This window comes from Equus asinus, chromosome 26 (genome assembly GCF_041296235.1).
Source record: "Equus asinus isolate D_3611 breed Donkey chromosome 26, EquAss-T2T_v2, whole genome shotgun sequence".
NCBI lineage: Eukaryota > Metazoa > Chordata > Mammalia > Perissodactyla > Equidae > Equus > Equus asinus.
The window spans coordinates 18,150,753-18,170,086 of record NC_091815.1 but is presented as its reverse complement, the minus strand read 5'-3'; the positions used below and the strand labels follow the sequence as shown (position 1 = coordinate 18,170,086).

At 50.6% G+C, this 19,334-nt stretch overlaps 1 protein-coding gene across 3 annotated transcripts in view; it reads left to right on the top strand.

The window, feature by feature from the left end:
* Nucleotides 1–19,334, top strand: part of ANKRD27 (ankyrin repeat domain 27) — a 46,732-nt gene that overhangs the window by 22,322 nt on the left and 5,076 nt on the right. For all 3 annotated transcript variants that reach the window (XM_014860392.3, XM_070498353.1, XM_070498354.1), the window contains 11 exons: nt 2,409–2,501; nt 3,580–3,707; nt 4,217–4,299; nt 5,134–5,249; nt 5,631–5,723; nt 7,267–7,464; nt 9,163–9,222; nt 9,319–9,438; nt 10,730–10,774; nt 12,815–12,937; nt 18,387–18,584. In XM_014860392.3, the coding sequence (XP_014715878.1) occupies nt 2,409–2,501; nt 3,580–3,707; nt 4,217–4,299; nt 5,134–5,249; nt 5,631–5,723; nt 7,267–7,464; nt 9,163–9,222; nt 9,319–9,438; nt 10,730–10,774; nt 12,815–12,937; nt 18,387–18,584 (1,257 nt within the window). The remainder of the gene's footprint in view (nt 1–2,408; nt 2,502–3,579; nt 3,708–4,216; nt 4,300–5,133; nt 5,250–5,630; nt 5,724–7,266; nt 7,465–9,162; nt 9,223–9,318; nt 9,439–10,729; nt 10,775–12,814; nt 12,938–18,386; nt 18,585–19,334) is intronic.

Sequence of the window (19,334 nt, the reverse complement as noted above, 5' to 3'; positions counted from 1 at the left end):
CAAACCAAGAGTCTTGAGGATTCAACATTCTCTTGATCTTAACTTTCTACTGATGTTAGAATCTCCCAAAGTAATGGTAAGTTAAACCATCTGGGCAAGAATGTGGGCCTGTCCCTGAATTCATTCATCCTTAACGTGTTTATGTATTTCCCAGTCTTTTCTTAGCAATGTATGCTTTATGTAATTGAAATTATGTTGTAAAGAGTATTGTATACTCTGTTTTCCCCAGAAGAATAGTTTTATGTTTTCTGATGAGAAGACTGTTATTTGCTTATAAACAATATTTGCAATATATAAAGTTGCAGTGAAGACAACGAAAGCCTCTCATAAACTCACTAGCTGGAGATGACTTTCATTAACACTTTGGAATATGTCTTTTTTCTGTGCCTCTGCAGTTTTATTTTTGACTAAACTCTGAGAACCTGCCTCACTTGTTGGCATCTAGCCTGACAGTATCGTGCTCGCTGAAGAATTTAGTTCTGCTCTGGTCTGGGGTCTGATTTGATCTCCTGTGCACAAGCGTGTGAAATTAGGGGCTGTCCATCTCATCTGAACTCTAGCTGCCTGTGACTCTTGAGGAAACTTTTCTGATTTAGACGGAAATCACTGACGTTCTGGAATGCACACGTGCATGCACCTGTCCCTCTACATGCACGTATGTCTGCAGAAGCAGAGTTGCTGCTCACTCCCTAGTTGGGGAGTAAGATTTCCTAGTTTGGATTGTCACCTGTGAGGTTCTAGGAACATGTGTTGTTCCCGTGGTGCCTGGACTGGTCTTCGGGTTCTTTCCTCTGATCGGTCTGAGACTTTGCTCCCCTACTGGCTCCACCACCCTGCAGAGGAATCGCCTGGTGCTTCTTGATGGGATCAGGGTGCTGCTTGTCACCTGGAGGGAGGTGCCCGCCTCCTGAGGGTGCTCTGTCCTCTTGCCGCCCCGAGACTTTACCACGGCCATCCTGCTTGCTTACTTTCTGTGGCATGGAGGCAGGAAGGCCAGCAATTGAAGGCCTTTGGCTGATGTGTAGGGAGGTGGCTGACCAAACAGTGTCAGTCGGCTTCCCACCCCCACTTTTACTTCTGAAAATATTCCAAGTGGGATTCGGGGAGTGTTTGAGGGGCTTCCCTTCTGAAGCCGGCAGGGGACCCTGGGAGAGTCTGCCCCACCTGGCTCCAGCTTTGCCGGCTCCTGGTCTTTCTCACTCACTGGGTCTCTGATGAGGCCTGTTGCCTCTTTCCCAGGTGGGTCTGAGCTCATGTGCTGTCTCTTCTGGTAGCTCACTCTTACCCGAAGACTCAGGCCTGAACACTTGCCTCTCTTCGTCACTGCCCTGCAAATAGTCACCCGGCCTTGAGGACAGAGCCCCAAGTGCCCCTAAATGATCACTATGTCTTTGACGTTTCTCGGACCCTACAAAGCAGGTTGTTGGAAGATTATATGGCGTAGAGTGGCTGGGAGCAGAAGTGGCTCTGATTCTGGGAGTTGGTGCTTGTTCGCCAAGTTCACCCTCTTAGGGCAGCTGGTGGGAGGGGCTCTGCTGACAGCGGACCCCGGAAACGGTCCCCCCCGAGGTGCTGTGGGCTCTCCCTTTAGCTGGACCTCTCAGTCAGAACTTAGAGGCTGTAAACATATCCCACTGTTTGTCAGGGTTTGGTGAGTTCTTCCAGAAGCAGCTGGCTGGAAAAGAGCCTCTTTACCTCCCACCAAGCCTCTCTTTGAGGAGGTTAATTTGTCATTAGACACTTGAATGGCACGTGCTCAAGTGAGCATTGAAGTGTCTTACTAGAAATTACCTCATAAAGGGAGGATGCATTTTTAGTTTTTTGTATGTGGGTGAACATTATCTGTAATATGAAGACCTGAATGTATTAGTTGGGGTGGACCGCAGTATCTTATTGGCCTTTGGGCCAGTGGTCATGTTGTCTGCTGTTTAACAAGGATTCCATGAAGCAAGACCCGGCACTCTCCTGCTGGCTGACACAGGGAGGTGCAGGCCAGCCTGTCAGGCGGTTTTCCTCTCTGGAGGCCCAGCTCAAATGGCAGGGGCCAGGGCTGTGCAGGCTTCACGACAGAGGTCTGAGAGGAGGAGGCCGGGATGGTGCTGGTTTCCATCTGGAGTAGGATTGTGTGAGCGTGTTACGTTCCACACTTAGAGGTGACACCCTCCCTCACACACACACACACACACACACGCACACACAGCCCGTGTGCTACCACTCTCCGCGGGCCCCACTGGAAGCCCTGCTCCCAGCCTGATGCGCGCCAGCTCTCTGGTTCGGTGAGGGGACGAGGCCCCGCTGACTCTGTTCTGAGGGAAACGGCCGAGATTGTTCCTGGGTCGTCTGTTCTCAAGGGTCTGCGCTGGCATCTCGTGATGGTGATTAAACAGCTTGTTGGGCTTTTCCTGCAGGAGGCTGAGGGGTTTGGTGACAGACTGTTCCTTAAGCAGAGAATGAGCCTGCTGTCTCAGATGACTTCCACTCCCACTGACTGCCTGTTTAAGGTAAGACACCACGCAGTCCTGTGGGCACAGAGGTGTGACAAGCCCTCATCTCTCCACGTGCCTGCAGCCGCGGCAGCCTCAGGGCGCTCTGCGTGGTCAAACACTGCCGTGCGTTTATGCTCTGTCGGAGCGGGCGGCAGGAGTGCTGAGGCTGACGGCCGGGGTCAGCACATCGGCCTGTCTCCCCCAGTCTGTGCTGCGCTGGAGCCACGCTGGACGGCATCCGGAGGGTGCAGGCTGTCCACCTGTTCTTCAGGGCTGGCTCAAGGGCACCTCACTGGTAGCCCTGGCAGAGCTGATGCGGCTCCTGGGCTCCTGGAGCCCGTGTCACAAATGTTTGTGAGCCCCGGGCTCGGGGCTTAGCGCCGGTGGTGGTTTGCTCACATGGCATGTGCAGGCAGCTCCCTGCTCAGACCTGACCGACCGCTGGGGGCTAGCAAGGGGCTCTAGGCAGTCAGCGAGAGCTGGGTGAGGACCTACCTCCTAGGGGAGCCTGCTGATGCTTCCAGGCTACCTGGAGCCAGAGTGGGTTCCATGGAGGACCTGGAGAGCCCCCTGGGGCCACGTGCTCTCCAGAATATCTCACTTCCTGAGGGGAGCACGTCCAGGAATCACGGGGTGAGCCCTGTGGGTTGGTTTGTCCGTGAGGTCTCCTGCTACTTGCAGCTGTTCCTTTCCCCCCAGCTGAGGCTCCCTTAGAGCACAGAGGACGGGACCAAGGCTCGTCCTAGTGAGCGTCCACATCCACACTGAGGTTCAGGATGCATTGCCCCTCGACTCCTGTTGCTTTGGAAATTTTGTGATGATGTTTTTTTAATTATGGGAATTTTCTATTATTTACAAAAATAGAAGAGCGTAGTAGAATGAGCAAACCCCTACGTAGCCATCTCCCAGTCTTGTTTCCTCTCTCCCCACCACTCCCCCATCCGCCCAGATTATTTTGAAACAAATCCCAGAGAGCAAGTCATTTCATCCCTCCATACACAGACACATGTTTCTCTAAGGACATCAAAAACTTCATGCCTTAAAAAGCAAATAATTCCTTGATGTCAGTAATGTTTTTGATGTCACTTCTTAGCACATTGCATCGGGTAACCAGAAGGAAGTGGAAAGACTTTTGAGCCAAGAAGACCAAGACAAAGATGCCGTCCAAAAGATGTGTCACCCTCTGTGCTTCTGTGACGACTGCGAGCAGCTGGTCTCCGGGTACGCGGGTCCTCGCAGAGGCTCAGCATGCCAGGAAGCGCAGACGCGGGGCCCGGGCGGGACTTGCCCACTTATCTGCCATGTGGCTTTAAATGAGGAACTTATCCTCGCTGCTTCCTCTGCTGTAAAGTGGAGACAATACCCTCTGCCTGTTTGGAGAATCAGATGGAATAAAGGTCCTAAAAATACTTGGCACCACTGGGCTGTATCCCAGCTGGGTTGGCAGACCACCTGCCCAGCCTCGGAAAGTCCTTTTAGGATGGGAGGAGTGTCACCTTCTCCCAGCAGCCTTTTGGTTTCCCCTTACCCTTGTCAGGCTACTTTGAGGTGGGATGAGGGGAGGGACCCTGGAATTAGATGCCTCCCCGCAGGAGACCAAGCTGAAGAGAGCTTGGATCACACCCTGAGCTCTGTCTTCCAGTTCCAGGACCCATGGCCAGCCTGATCGGGAAGAGGCTTTGCCATGCTGTTCCTAGGGTGCATTTTTCTGTATCTTTTTTCTCTCCTAGGAGGCTGAATGATCCCTCAGTTGTCACTCCATTCTCCAGAGATGACAGGGGTCATACACCGCTCCATGTGGCTGCCCTCTGTGGTATGTAGTCTTGGATTGGCCTCTGTGGGCTCTCAAGGCAAAGGGAGGGAGCCAAGGGTAGCCCAGCCACGGCCTGGCTGGCCGGGGGCTGTGGATTGGGGTGGTGGAAGGGGCTGCGTCATGGGTCCACCCCCCGAGGGCCTTTGTGTGCTGCGCCTGGGCTGAAAGAGCGCCTATCTGTATTTTCACTATGTGGATGTCTGACACTACCCATGGGCTAGTGGTCCAGCAAGGGACAGCTTGAATCCAAGCTATGAGCATGGTCTGAGAATTGGGGTTCTTATGGTCCTGCTTTTAAAAAATTAATTTTACTGTCTTGTAAAGTACACATTCCAAGTGGAAAACACAGATCTCTCCAGTATCACCTGCCATCTTATATCCCAGAGATGGTTTGGATTTGTGAGTGTCTGGGATTTTGGCATGCTTGTGTGTACATGTTTATAAAATATATGAGATTATTGGGATCATACTGTTCTGCACTGTGCTTTTTTCACTTGGCAACATATAAGAACATCTCGTCTTGTGAGTATTTTTAATGGTTGTGTAATATTCCATGCTATGACTTGAGGAACCGTGGAATCTTCTGTGGGCATCGAAGGCTCTTTTCCACTAACTTCTCTTGCCCAGAGGTGGACTGGAGCCGAGTCCCCTCCAAGGGCCACTCCAAAGTGTCCTGAACCTGCAGAGTCTGACTTGATGTCAGTCTGGTTCCTCAGGCAGAAAAATACTTCTGGCGTAGAGGGACTAAGAGGGTAAAATAATGTGGCTTCACATTTGGGGTTTGGAGAGCCTCTTCTCTTGCCTTCTCCATGGTGACGTCCTTCTGTTCTGCAGGGCAGGCGGCCCTCATCGACCTCCTGGTTTCCAAAGGCGCTGTGGTGAATGCCACGGACTATCACGGGGCCACTCCGCTTCATCTCGCCTGCCAGAAGGGCTATCAGAGCGTGACGGTGAGCAGGAGTGGCCCCGGCAGGGGCCCGTGTGCGTGCAGGTGCTCTCGGGCTGGGCAGAGCCGGGCTCTGCGCTCCTCTGTTCCACACGCGCTCTGCTGCGGCTGCACAGGATGGGCCACGAGTCTGGGGCACCTCCCCGTGGGTCTGCAGGACAGAGCTGGGAGGTGTGGATTTGAAATGATGACGGGGGAAGAAGGGTGGGGCTGTAGACCTGTGATCTCTGCGCATCTGTCAGGGAGGGTGAGAGTGACTGTAGCAGAGGTGAATGAGATCCAAAGGGAAACAAGCGGCCTCCCCTGGGGCACCCCGGCAGCCCTTCCGGAGGAGGGGCGTGTCTGCGCTGGGTGGGTGCTCACACGCCTTCTCCTCTCCTCGCAGCTGCTACTGTTGCACTACAAAGCCAGCCCCGAGGTGCAGGACAACAACGGCTGCACCGCTCTGCACCTGGCCTGCACCTACGGCCACGAAGACGTAAGTGGCGCTCCTCGTCTGGAAGACGCTATCTTCACCCTTTCTCGTGACACTCATTAGTTTATGTAGTGTTCTGTGTTGATAATTATTGGAACATTTGGTGTGTAATTTTTTTAATTAAAAATATTTAACATTTGGGGCCAGCCCAGTGGTGCCGTGGTTAAGTGTGCACGTTCTGCTTCGGGGGCCTGGGGTTCGCTGGTTCGGATCCCGGGTGAGGACCTACACATCGTGTGTCCAGCCATGCTGTGGCAGGCGTCCCACATATAAAGCAGAGGAAGATGGGCACAGATGTTAGCTCAGGGACAGTCTTCCTCAGCAAAAAAGGAGGATTGGCAGCAGACATTAGCTCAGGGCTAATCTTCCTCAAAAAAAAAAAAAATTTTTAAATTTGTTACGGATGCTATGTTGAAATAACAGAAATCTAAAACTTAAATTGCCCATTATCTTATCCTGAAATTAAATCATTTTCATTTATCCCTGCTTCCATCTGGTTCTTACCTTTGTTCATATTCAATTTTTATAGTAATATCAAGGAGTCTTGTAATTTCCATCTTCACTTAATATTTACCTGTGTGTGTGTGTTATTTTTTGCTAACTCCTCTCTCCTCCCCTCTCTCCATAGTGACATCCAGGTGAATTTATACATATGCTTGAGGCTCAGTTAGTGGTTGGTGTGCAAAAACGGGACCGCACCCTGCACATGTTTATGCAGCTTGCCTTCCTAACTTAACAGTACATCATGGAAATCCTCTAGGCCGATAAATGTAGATCTAGCCCATTCTATAGTCGCTACACAGCAATCACTTATTATGTGCGTTGTGTTAGTGTCCCCAAGAGCACCCCAGGTTCAACAATTCACTAGGAGGACTCATGGGGCTCAGCATGTAGTTGTCCTCTGGCTCTGATTTGTTCCACAGAAGGACGCAAGGCAAAATCAGCAGAGGGAAGGTGGGGGTGAGGTCCGGAAGAAACCAGGCGCAGGCTGCCAAGGGCCCCCTCTCCCTGGGGAGTCACACAGGACAGCTCAATTCCTCCAGCAAAGAGTTGTGACAGCACATGAAGTGCTGTCTACCAGGGAAGCTCCTTAGGGACTCGGCCTGAGATTTTCACTGGAGGCTAGTCACATAAACACCCCCTGCCTAGCATGTACCCAAATTCCAGACTCTGAGAAGGAAAGCAGGTGTTCCACATAAGCCACGTTGTCGCACAAACAACTAGGTGCAGTGAGCCCATCTGAGCAGTTAGGGGACTGCCAGCCTTGCAGGCAGGCCTCACGTGGGAGAGCGGCCTCAGGGCTGCTCCGGTGGCTCCTTCCTGCACCGGGTTCCTACATCCCAGTGTTGTTCAGCCTTTTCTTACTGATTGGCTGCTGGGTTCTTTTGAAAGAATGATGTGTCCTGATCAGGTAACCGGGACCCCTTGAGGTCTGACTCTGTCCCTGCACCGTTGCGTGGTGAGTGCAGGCTGAGGCTGTGGTGTGCGCGGGCGTCGCGGAGGCTCGGCCTGGGGGTCCATGATGGCTCTCCCACTCTCTTTGCAGTGTGTGAAGGCTTTGGTCTACTACGATGTGCAGTCGTGCAGACTCGATATCGGTAACGAGAAAGGAGACACTCCCCTGCACATAGCAGCCCGGTGGGGATACCAGGGCATCATAGAGACTTTGCTACAAAACGGAGCGTCCACGGAGATCCAGAACAGGCTGAAAGAAACGCCCCTCGCGTGTGCGCTAAACTCAAAGGTAGCTTTCTTCATCTCGGAGCAGTAATGTGACTTAAAAATCAGTGTCCACCGATTAGGTCTTGGCCATGCTGGACAAACCGTGCATTAGTGCCTGAGAACAGAACTTGGCCCACAGCCTCTCTGCTGCGTTTGGGCGCTGATTGTTAATGGATTTTACTTATTTATGTTATTGTCAGTTTACTAGCAGTTTTTCTTGGTGCTGTTCCAAGAGCTGCTCCCAGCCTTGTTTTCCCTGGCCTCCGAGTGCTGTTGTTTCATGAGCATTTGGAGGGGAGGGGAGGGGACAGTGGCCCTGACGGAGAAAAGCAGGGACCGGGCCTGGGGCGTGGAAGCAGTGTGTCGGGGCCCTGTTTTCCTGTCTCTTCCCTCTCGGCTCCTAAAAACCTTATTCTAATTGGCCACTTTTGAACATCATGTCGTTTCTCTTATAAGTGATGTGTTCATGAACTGCTCATCCCTTCCTGGCAGTAATTTTGGGAAACATGTAGTTCGGGGCAGCGTGTTGTGAAAGAGCTCACTTCGTGAGTGGGTAGGGATGGAGGGGCTCATGGAGACCAGTTCTTCGTGCCTCGTCTCCCAGCAGCAGCTGTGGTTGAAGGGCGCTTTCAGAGATGGTGTTGGCCAGCTGGCCAGAGGAGGCCTAGGGCCACGCGCAGTGGAGCCAAGGTCGTGAGACTGCTGTGTCCAGAACAGCATTGATCTGTGGCTCACACGAGCGATTCCGTCTGAACACAGCTCTTCAGCTGCCTGTCTTTCCACAGGCCCTGCCTCTGCCTCTTGATTTTTTACTGGCTCCTTTTACAGCTTCAGGCTCTTTCTTGGGAGTTCTTTCAGTTTGCTCTTCTTGTCTTCTAGCACAGTTTTCGTTGATATTTTTATAAACCACTTTATTGAGGTGTGATCAACTACAGAAAGCTGCACATAATTAACATATACAACTCAATGAGTTTGGAGGTAAGTATACACCTGTGAGACCGGCACACAATGGATGCCGTAAATGTATCCATCCCTCAAAGGTTTCCTCCACCCACCTTATTTATGATTGTTATTTTTGTTAACATAGGCTCTACAGTAGCACAGGTTCAGAAGGTGTACACCCCTGCTCCCACCCCTGGGGGGGGGCCTCAGCCCTACTGCCCTACTGTGCGTCCACAGCTGTCAGCTGTGCAGCGGCCAGTCTGCCAGGACTGGGCTGTGCCGCCCTTGCCCTGAGATGCCTGTGAGGAGCAGACGGCCCCTCTGCCGCTGTAGCTGCTACCAAAGGCCCCTTCCAGAGGCAGGCCTGCAGAGGGAAGGGGCACACTGCCTTCTTGGCCTGGTTCTGAGCTGCTCCGGCTTGAGACACGTAGGTGCCAGTGCAAAGGTCACACTTTATACCTGTGGACAGACAGCCAGGGCCAGACAAGGCAGCCTTTGAGGCCCCTCCGTCTTAGGCTGCCCCTGTCCTCTGAGCGCGTTCGTGGGAAGCACCAGCTCCTGTGGAACAGCAGGAGCGGTGGTACGGCGGAAGGAAGCCCGCCTTAGGGTGATCCTGAGCAAGTTCCCACCCGCTCTGGGCCTTGGCTTCTCTGGCTCTCCAAGGCTGTGGCTGGGCTACGTGACCTTCTGAGGAGATAAGTGGGCATGGGGTGTTATGGGTGATGATACTTGGCGACCCATCTCGTTCAGTGCTTTTCACGTCCCTTCGTCCTCCTAGATTCTGTCCATCATGGAAGCCCAGCACCTGTCCTTCGAAAGGAGGCAAAAGTCTTCAGAGGTGAGTGTCCGGGGCTGTGCTTGTTGGCCCTCTGAGACCAGGGTCTCCTCTCTGGCCCCAACACGTCCCTCCTCTTGTCGGGTTCCCGTGCTGCAGGTCCCTGCGCAGCCCCCTCAGCGCTCTGTGGATTCCGTCAGCCAGGGGTCCTCCACCTCCAGCTTCTCCTCCGTGTCAGCAAGCTCCAGACCAGAGGAGCCCAAGAAGGACTACAGAGAGGTGAGGCTCCCAGGCGGGAGGGCGGAGACTAGGGCTGGGCGGCCCTGTGTTACGACCACCAGTTAAAGAGCCACGGCCTGCCGAGGGCCGCCCGGTCGGCCTGCTTGCTGCTCCTGGCACAGTCGTGTCTACTGTGGGGAGGTCGGCCCCTGAGGGGAGCCCAGCGTGCTCACCCTGCTCACCCTCACAGTCTGCTCCCTCAGCAGCTCTTTGCTGTGTGGATAGTGTGCATGTGAGTGAATGTGAGAGAGAGAGGAACCTACAGGTCCCCTGATTTAAGGTAATTCTACAATGTAGCTTCCCTGCCCTTCTTTCCACTCCATCAGCGCCCATTAACCTGCTATGTTTCGTTCCCAACTTCTTGCAAAATCCACATAGACATTTGCATGGACTCCCACACTGAGTTTTATAACGGCTGATTTATAGCCTGGTTTTCTTTCCATTTGACCTGTCTCAGAGCTTGTCCACTGTTGGCCTACAGAGCAGGCCATTGCATGGATGGGTCGCGGTTCCTTTGCCCGTCCCCTGTGCATGGGGAACCCTCACTGGCTCCACCCAGGGCCCTCCTCCCCTGCACCCCCAAGCCATGACCTGTTCTTGGAGGGCCCAGTAAGCTTGGCTCGATGCGAAACCACAGCAGAGAAGACGAGAGACACGCTCTAAAGTCTAAGCGAGCCCTGGAGTCATTCTCGGCAGGGGTGTCCTGCTGGTGTGCCCTCAGCCAGGGGACAAGGAGGGCTGAACAGGTGTCGCTCTGAAGGGTGGCTGGCCTCTTGGGAAGCACTTGTGCTTCAAGGTGACTGTCATCGACCCTCGCCACATAACAGCAGTGTCACTTTAGAGACTCAAGTGCTAATGGTTCAGCGCATGCTACACCCTCCTGGGGGTCCTGTCTGAGCAGTTTCAGGGTTGAGTTTGAAAGGTACTGGGTGGGATGTGAAAACTCCACAAATCAAGAGACAAATGAAAGCCACTAGGTTTTCAGAATGTTGTTTTTATTATTTCTATTATTTTTTTTTAAGATTTTATTTTTCCTTTTTCTCCCAAAGCCCCCCCAGTACACAGTTGTGTGTTTTGAGTTGTGGGTCCTTCTAGTTGTCACATGTGGGATGCTGCCTCAGCGTGGCCTGATGAGTGGCTCCATGTCCGCGTCCAGGATTCGAACTGGCAAAACCCTGGGCCGCCAAAGCAGAACGTGAACTTAAGCACCTGGCCATGGGGTCGGCCCCAATTTCTATTATTATTTCATTATTAAAATCACTTTTCTAACATTCTTTTTCCTTTTATTAAGGTAGAAAAACTTTTAAGAGCAGTTGCCGATGGAGATCTAGAAATGGTGAGTTTTTAGAAGTGCGTTAAAAAAGCTTGCTCTTGGCTTAAAAGAGCCGCACCGTGTGTCTTGTTCCGGTTCCAGTTGGAGCTGTGGGTGTCGTTCTCTCACTCAGAAGGGGTGTGTCGTGAATACCTGGTAATGAGATGTTCACTTTTCCCTACGAGTCACGAGCAGGTGGACAGGAAGCTGCATGGGGAGTGGGTCCTCGAGCCGTTCAGACATTCGCGTTCTTGGGAGGGTGCTGAGATGTTGGCAAGAGGACCAGCCTGTGTCCGGGGGCACAGAGGGTGGACTCAGAGCCCGGGCCCGCTGGCGGGAGCAGGATGAGCAGATGGGTCGGGGAGAGGAGGAGGCAGCGGAGGCGCGGCAGAGCCCGACGGGCGTCGTGTGGCCTGTGGAAGTGGTGGGTGGCTGCGACGCGGGGGGCGGGGGCCGGGGCCTGAGGCTTGGGGCTCCAGGGAGTCACAAGCAGGTGTCTGGGTGAGATTGCGCTGGCCGCTCTGGCTTGGCACCTGGAGAGGATGTCCTGGCGGGAGGGAAGGGGTCTGTCCTAACCCCCGCTGTTGAGTGACAGGGACCACATATGATGAGACCACCGGGGAGTGGAGACAGCCCTGTGAGATTCCCACGGGCAGTTTTCCCTGGCTTGCCACTTTGAAAGGAGGAGTAATTAAGTGCTTACCAAATCAGGAGCTCTGACTGGATCGTGGTACAAGAGAGCTTTGCCATGGCATGTGTTTCAGGAGCGTTTGCAGATGTTGAGTTTGGGGTGGTGGACAGAGATGACTGGGATCTGTTACAACCACCTGTGGGGTGTCAAGAAGCTGAACATGGTCACGGGTGGACTGGCCTTTCCCAGGAGGCCACTCTTCATCCGGCAGACCGACACACAGTTACTGTGCGAGGTGGGACACGGCGTGTATGTCCGGCCCGTGTGGTTTGCTCCTCCACGAGAACCCGGGAGAACCCAGCATTTGGGGGAAGCAAAGGAGGACTCCTTCGGGCACCCTGAGAGCCACGACGTGAGCCAGGGGCACAGCCTGTGTGGAGAAGAGATTGCGACCGTCTGTGTCACGACACAGCTGCTCTTCTGCCCTCTGTGGGCCGGCAAGGGGGCTGAGGCCACTCTTGAAGGACGTGAGCAGGGACAAGCTGCCCGCTGCCCTGAAGTCACCATCCAAACTAATGTACACACAGGACAGCCTCCAAGCCCCTGCAGAGGCCACCTGCCCCTCCGCTCCCCGCCCCCAACCTTGTTCCTCTCCTCTCAGGAGGAGCTGCCCTCAGTGTGCCCCAGCTGGCCTGCTAGGCGAGGCCCCCGAGTCGAGGCCTGTGGTGTTTCCACCTTGAGGCGTGTCTGTTGTCGGGAGTGTGGAAAGGCCCTGGGGTCGAAGAGGTCTTCCTGGAACACATGCTGACTGCCTTAGCGCTTAGAACTCGGCCTAGGAATGTATTCATATTGTTTTCTTTTCTCAAATTTAATATCCTAGAAACTAGTCTTTTCTGGAACGTAAGTTTGACCTGTTGGGGGTCTTTCCATTGCTCTCGCCTGTGGACTAGTGCATTACAGTGGAAAGGACACTGGCGTGGGGTTGAGACCCTGCTGACTGCTGTGTGGCCTTGAACGAGTTGTTGACCTCTCAGTGAGTGTTCTCCAGGCGAGGGGACGGAGTGGCTGTCGAAAGCGTACTGTTAGGTCACCTGCGAGGAGGTGCTCCCAAGGTGCTCCAGGACGAGGATTTAAGGCTGCACCCTGAGGCGGCACCACTCTGCCCCTTGCTAAGAGAGAAGACTCGCTGACACAAGCTGCAGAAGTGGCAGCTTAATCTCTCTGCGTCACCTTTAAAAGGACTTAGAAAGGTCCAGCACAGGCGAGCCCTGGAACCTTCGTGAGGGAGCAGCCATCACATAGAAATTACTTGGTGGTGAAGGGAGTGTAGGCCCTGCTTTGGGAGCAGGTGAGGGTGTGTATTGAAGATACTGTCACCGGTAAAGGAGTCAAGGCTGAGTTTTGAGTCCCTGTTTCTCCTGCCTGCCCACCAGGTGCGTTACCTTCTGGAGTGGACTGAGGAGGACCTGGATGAAGTGGAGGATGCTGTCAGTGCCGCGGATCTTGAACTGTGTCACCCCTTGTGCCAGTGCCCCAAATGTGCTCCAGCTCAGAAGGTTTGGCTTTGCTTCCGTCGGTGGGGATGGCGGTGGACAGGCAGATAGATTCTCTTTTTCCCTTTAGGAAGGTTGTCTGCCTCTCAGCCAGCTCATCGCTCAGTGGCTGGGAGAGGTTTCCCCTGAGAGATGGTGGGATCGGTTAGCTCAGGGTGGACAGGAGTGGACGCTAGTGCTGGGTCTGGCACGGGCTGCCTGTGCTCTGAACGGGCAGGGCAGGGAGCAGGGGCGTGCACACGTGTTCAGCGTCTCAGCTGCTCTCTGGGCCCCTGAGTGACAAGGTAGGAGCTTAGGAGCAGACGCACCCGAGGTCTCTGTCCATGAGCTGCAGTCCCCTGGGGAGTCCCTGCCACTGCCTTTGCTCTCGTTGGTACATCCTCTGCGGGAGGACCCCCCGCCAAGTACAGAGGATCCCCTGTGCCCTTACCCAGCTTTCCCCAGTGGTAACAGCTGTAAAACCACAGCACAAGACCCAAACCAGGACGTCGACGTGGATATGATCCATCCATCTCTCCAGGCGTCACCACTTTGACTTGTGCTTGTGTGTGTGTTTAGTTCTGTCACGTGTAGCTTTGTGTATCCACCACCACATTCAAGGTACAGAGCAGTTTGCTCACCACAAGAATCACTCATGTTGCCCTTTTATAATCACACCCACCTCTCTTGCTGCCACCCCCACCCCACCATCCCTAACCCCGGCAACTGTTGATGTGCTCCGTCTGTATCACTGTGTCATTTCATGTCACTTTGTATAAATTTTCTGTAAATGGGCTCGTAAGCATAGAGCCTGTTGGGATTGGCTTTGCTCGTGCTCAGCGTGATTCCAAGTTGCTGCACATAGTCGACAGTTCCTCCCTTTATTATGGAGGAGCAGCTCATGGTGTGTAGGTACCATGGTTTACCATTCACCTGACGAAGGAGAGGTGGGTTATTTCTGGTTTTAGAATATTACATATAAAATTGATAGGGAGCCAGCCCTGATGCCCTGGTGGTTAAAGTTTGGCACGTGGTGCTTCAGCGGCCCGGGTTCAGATCCCATGGAACCACACTGCTCGTCTGTCGGTAGCCATGCTGTGGCGGCAGCTCACGTAGAAGAAGTAGAAGGACTGACAACTAGAGGTACTGGGGCTGTGGGAAGGGAAAGAAGAAAAAGAGGAGGATTGGCAACAGATGTTAACTCAGGGCAAATCTTTCCCAGCCAAAAAAAAAAGAAAAAAATTGATACCTATACGTACATTAGTTTACAGGGTTTTGTGAGAACATAAGTTTTCATGTAAGATAAATGCCCAAGAGTGCCAAAGAGGTAATTACATGGTCATCCTATGGTTAGTTTTATAAGGAAGTGACAAACTGTTTTCCTGAGTGGCTGTACCATTTTGCAGTCCCACCAGCACTGAGTGATCCAATTTCTCACCAGTGTCCTCACCAGCATTTGCTGTTGCCATGATTTTCTATTTTGGCCATTCTGATAGGTGTGTAGTGCTGTCTCATCGCAGTTGTAATTTGCATTTCCTTTGTGGGTGACGATGTTGAACATCTTTTCATGTGCTTATTTGCCATCCATATATGCTCTTCAGTGAAATGTCTTCCTTTCTTTTGCCCCTTTTCTTACTGATTTGCTTTTTTTACTGTCGAGATTTGAGAGTTCTTTATATTCTCGATTCTAGCTCTTTGTCAGATATTTTCTGTATTTATCTATTGGTTCTTCACATGGATTTTCACAGAGGAAGTTTTTAATTTATAAGTCCAGTTTGTCAGTTTTTCCTTTTATGGATCATGCTTTTGGTGTCAAGTCTAAGAACTGTTTGCTTAGCCCGAGATTCCAAAGATTTTCTCCTGAAAGTTATAATTTTACAGTTTATAGTTAAGTCTGTGATCTTGTTTGAGTTAATTTTTGTATAAGATAGGAAATTTGAAGAGGTGGTTCATTTTTTGGCCTGTGGACGTCCTCCTGCTCCAGCACCATCTGTTGACAAGGCCATCCTTGCATTTACTTTTGCACCTCAGTTGACTGGATATGGTGTGGGTCCATTTCTGGGCTCTCTGGTCCATTCCATTGATCCACGTGTCTTTCCCCCCACGAGGGCCACACTGCCTGCATTACTGCAGCTCTAGAGGAAGCCTTAGTGTGGGGAGAGTCCTTCCTCCGAACTTCTCCTTCTTGGCCAGGATCATTTTAGCTCTTCTAGGGCTTGTGCCTTTCCATATAAATTTTAGAATAAGCTTGCCTCTGTCTACAAAAAACCTTGTTAGGATTTTGATAGGAACCGCATTAAAACTGCAGATCAATTTGGGGAGAAATAACATCTTTACTATGTTGAGTCTTCATGAACATGGTATATCTCTTCATACCTTCAGGCCTTCTTTGATTTCTTCCTTTTGTGATTTTCAGCGTAGAGACCCTGGCCATGTTTTCTTAAGTGTATACCTAAGTATTTCATTTTCTTGTGAGCAGTTGTAAATGGCATTTTGTACACAATATGCACTCACATGCTAGCAATTTATCTTGATGTATATGCTCCATAGTAAGAAAGTTAATTTGACTTTACAAAACAGATGTAGTGTTGTTGTCCTTTGTATTGCAAGATAATAATACCTTATTTTATTTTATTTTTTCTTTAAGATTGGCACCTGGGCTAACAGCTGTTGCCAATCTTCCTTTTCTTTTTTCTTAAAGATTGGCACCTGGGCTAACAACTGTTGCCAATATTTTTTTTTTCGGCTTTATCTCCCCAACCCCACCCCTGTACACAGTTGTATATCTTAGTTGCAGGTCCGTCTAGTTGTGGGATGTGGGACCCCGCCTCAACGTGGCCTGATGAGTGGTGCCATGTCCGCGCCCAGGATCTGGACCCTGGGCTGCCACAGCGGAGCGCACGAACTTAACCACTCAGCCACGGAGCCGGCCCCAATACTACCCTATTTTAAAAAGCTTCACCTTGGGTGACTCTAATCCAAGTATATTGAAATGACTAAAATTTTCATTCACATGTAGCTTTTCAGCCACAGGGTATTGTGTACACTGAGGATGTGCAACTTTTCTTCTTTCCCCATGCTGGTGGATATGTACAGTCTAAAAACTGACTTCCCTGTGTGGGCTGCTGTGGCAAACAGGGATTAAAATGGCAGGTGATGTTTCAAGGACACAGCGTGCAGTACCAAAGTCTTCAGGCCCTGTCTTTGACTGTGTGTGGCTGGAGGTGGCTACTGCGTCTCTGTTATTGCTCTTTTTGTCTGTCTCCTACACTCTCTTCTTCCCCACCTCACACTTGATTAGCTGTAACAAGAAACTGAATTACACATTAAAATAACTACGAATTTATTGGATAAAAATCTTAGGCATCCTGTTCTTTTAAAACCTCTTTTCTTTTTTTCTAATTTCTCAAAAAGACACAAACGAAAATGGCTTCATGTCTGTGATTAAACTGAAACTCCCCCCTGAGCCCATCTTCTTCTAGCCCACTGTTGTGTTCAGAGTTTGTTTTTTAAACTTTTATTGAAGTGTAATTTACACACAGTAAAGCATACCCATTTAAAGTGTACAGTTTGCTGAGTTTCCACATAGGCAGAAACCCGCGAGCCATCACCACAGTCAGGATCACCTCCGAGCACTTCCTGCCCTCCTCGCCCTTCCCCGGCCCAGGCCGCCACTGACCTGCTTCCCATCACACAGACTCCCTGGCATTTTCTAGAGTTTTATGTGAATGGAACCACACAGTACACGCTCTTTTGAGTCTGGCTTCCTTCACTCAGCGGAATGTTTTTGAGACCCGTGTGGATCAGCAGTTCGTTTCTTTTTATTGCTTGGGGGTATTTTGTTGAATGTACCGTAATTGGTTGTCTGATCACCTGTTGACGGGCAGCTGAGTAGCTGCCTGTTTTTGGCTTTGTGAAGAAAGCTGCTGTGAACATGTCTTTGTATAAGTCTCTGTTTACTTGGCTAAATACCTAGTGGTCTAATTGCCGGATTACACAGTCAGTATGTGTCTAACTTTTTAAGAAACTGCCAGCTTTCCAGAGTGCAGGTAGCATTTTCCGTTCTCACCAGCAGTGTGAGTTCTGGGTGCCCCGCCTTGTGACTTCAGCCTTTCTCACTTTTTAACTTTGGCCATTCTGGTAAGTGTGCACTGGTATTTCATTGTGTTTTTTTCTCCCTACTTCTTCACTTGTTTGTTTTCAATTTTTGAGGTATAATTTACATACAGTGAAATTCACCCTTTTAATTTAGCTTGCAGTTTTTCTAAGAGATAACATTTTTAATCATCAAAAAGTGAACCAGATAATTAAAGTTTTAGTCCTTAATCAGTCACATAAAACATTGACATATTAATTCCACTATCAAAATGTATGATTCAACATCACATATGTTCGTTTTTAGTTATATGCTTTATAAGTCAGTTTTGTTTGCCCTTTTAATTACTAATTGATTTTCCTTATATTGGCCTGACTGGGTTTAAAACCACTGTGAATAATAAGGTAGTTTCATGATACAAATGAAAGTGAACTACGGAGATAAGCAGAAAGCAGTTTTATGAGGTTTCACAAACGAGCACATGGCCGTGTAGCCACCAGCACCATCAGTATCTGCATCGCCCTGCTTGACTGTCCGTCCTGCCCCTTTATAGGCATCCCGGCAGCCACTCATCTGTGTTCTGACGCTTTGGTTTTGTCATTCCTGATTTTGATCTGCATTTCCCTGATAACCAAAGATGTTATTTTATGTGCTTATGGATTGGCCATTTACCTGCCTTATATTGTGACAAGTCTTTTCAAATCTTATGCTTGGTTTTTTTTTTTTTGAAGTTGGATTGTCTAATTGATTTATAAGAATTTTTGTTTTTTTAAAATGCAGGTTGGTACAAGTCCTTTGTCAGACAGACATATTGCAAACATTTTCTCCATGTCTGTGACTTGCCTTTTCATTTTCTTAATTGTGTCTTTCAAAGAGCAAACATTTAAAATTTTTAGTAAGTCCTGTTTATGAAACTGTTCTTTTATGGTTTTTGCTTTCCGTGTCTTATCTCAGAAATCTTTGCTCATCTTTGCACATTTTCTTCCGTGTTTGCTTCTAGAGGTTTCTGGTTGTAGCTTTCATGTTTAGGTCCGTGGTGCATTTTTGTGTTTGGCGTGAGGAAAGGGTTGATGTGCAGTTTCCCCTGTGTGGGTAGTCGGTTGTTCCATTTGTTGAACAGACTTTCTGTTCCCCTTGAATTGCCTTGCCAGAAAGGGTATCATTTTAGGGCGCATGCTTTCTTGGAAATGGAAATTAATCCTTTGGTGTATCATGCCTTTCTGAAGTAGTAGGAATTCACCTGTGGACAACCTGATTCCGATCCCACTATGATCCCAAAGTTTGCCCTGGGGCTGTGGGGGGCAGATGGCTTTACTTTCTTCAAACGGCTTTCTTAATACTAATGACATTTCTGTCTCCATCTCCTACACTTACTAGAAGCTGGCCAAGATTCCTGCCAATGGGCTTGGTGTGAATGTGACCAACCAGGATGGTGCCTCCCCACTGCACGTTGCTGCCCTGCACGGTCGAGCGGACCTTGTCCCCCTCCTGTTGAAGCATGGTGCCAGTGCGGGTGCCAGAAACGTCAGCCAGGCTGTCCCACTCCACCTGGCCTGCCAGCAGGGCCACTTCCAGGTGTGGTCCGTCTCTCGGGCAGAGTGTGCAGGGTGCTTGCTTTCTGTTAGAACCTCCCTCAGTGGGAATGTCACAGAGGGGCAACAGTTTGTCAGTTGGCCCAGAGGACGGGCACATGTCCTTCCTCCCAGCCCTGAGATTCTGAGATGCACGTGGCAGGACCATTCAGCAACAGAACACAGAAGTTGGTGCTTCTGTGGGTGGAGGCAAAGCCCCCTTCCCCATTGCCGTTCACACCTGGTGGCACTAGAGGCTGTCATTCTGCTTCTGATCGCAGCAGGAGCATCTCTGGTGCTTGGCTGTTGGTCATCCAGGGCTCTGCCCACGTCTTACTACCTCACATTCCCGCAGCCCTTGGCCTGTGCCAAACAGTTTAGTACTTTGTAATGTGGAGAATGGCCTCACAGAGGAGGTTCAAGAGATAATTGTGGAGTGACTGACTTTCTAAAAATCATATATTTCTTTTTGAAAGTTATCTATTTTAAAAAATTTTCCCTTATTAGTTATACTGTCAGCTTTTAAAGACAGGAACCCTATTTCAGGTCTTCCATTTCTCTCCTAACACTCAGCAGAGTGCTTCAAGCATCCATTCCCTCATCTGTAAAGCTGGAGTGGTAATTCCAGCTCTCCATGGTGTCGAGCTAATGATTAGATGAAAAGCCGGGGCCCAGCAAGCTGTGTGGCACAGAGCAGACCCTCAGCAAACATTAACCCCCTTCAGCCGGTCTGCTTTCTCCCGAGGAGCAGACG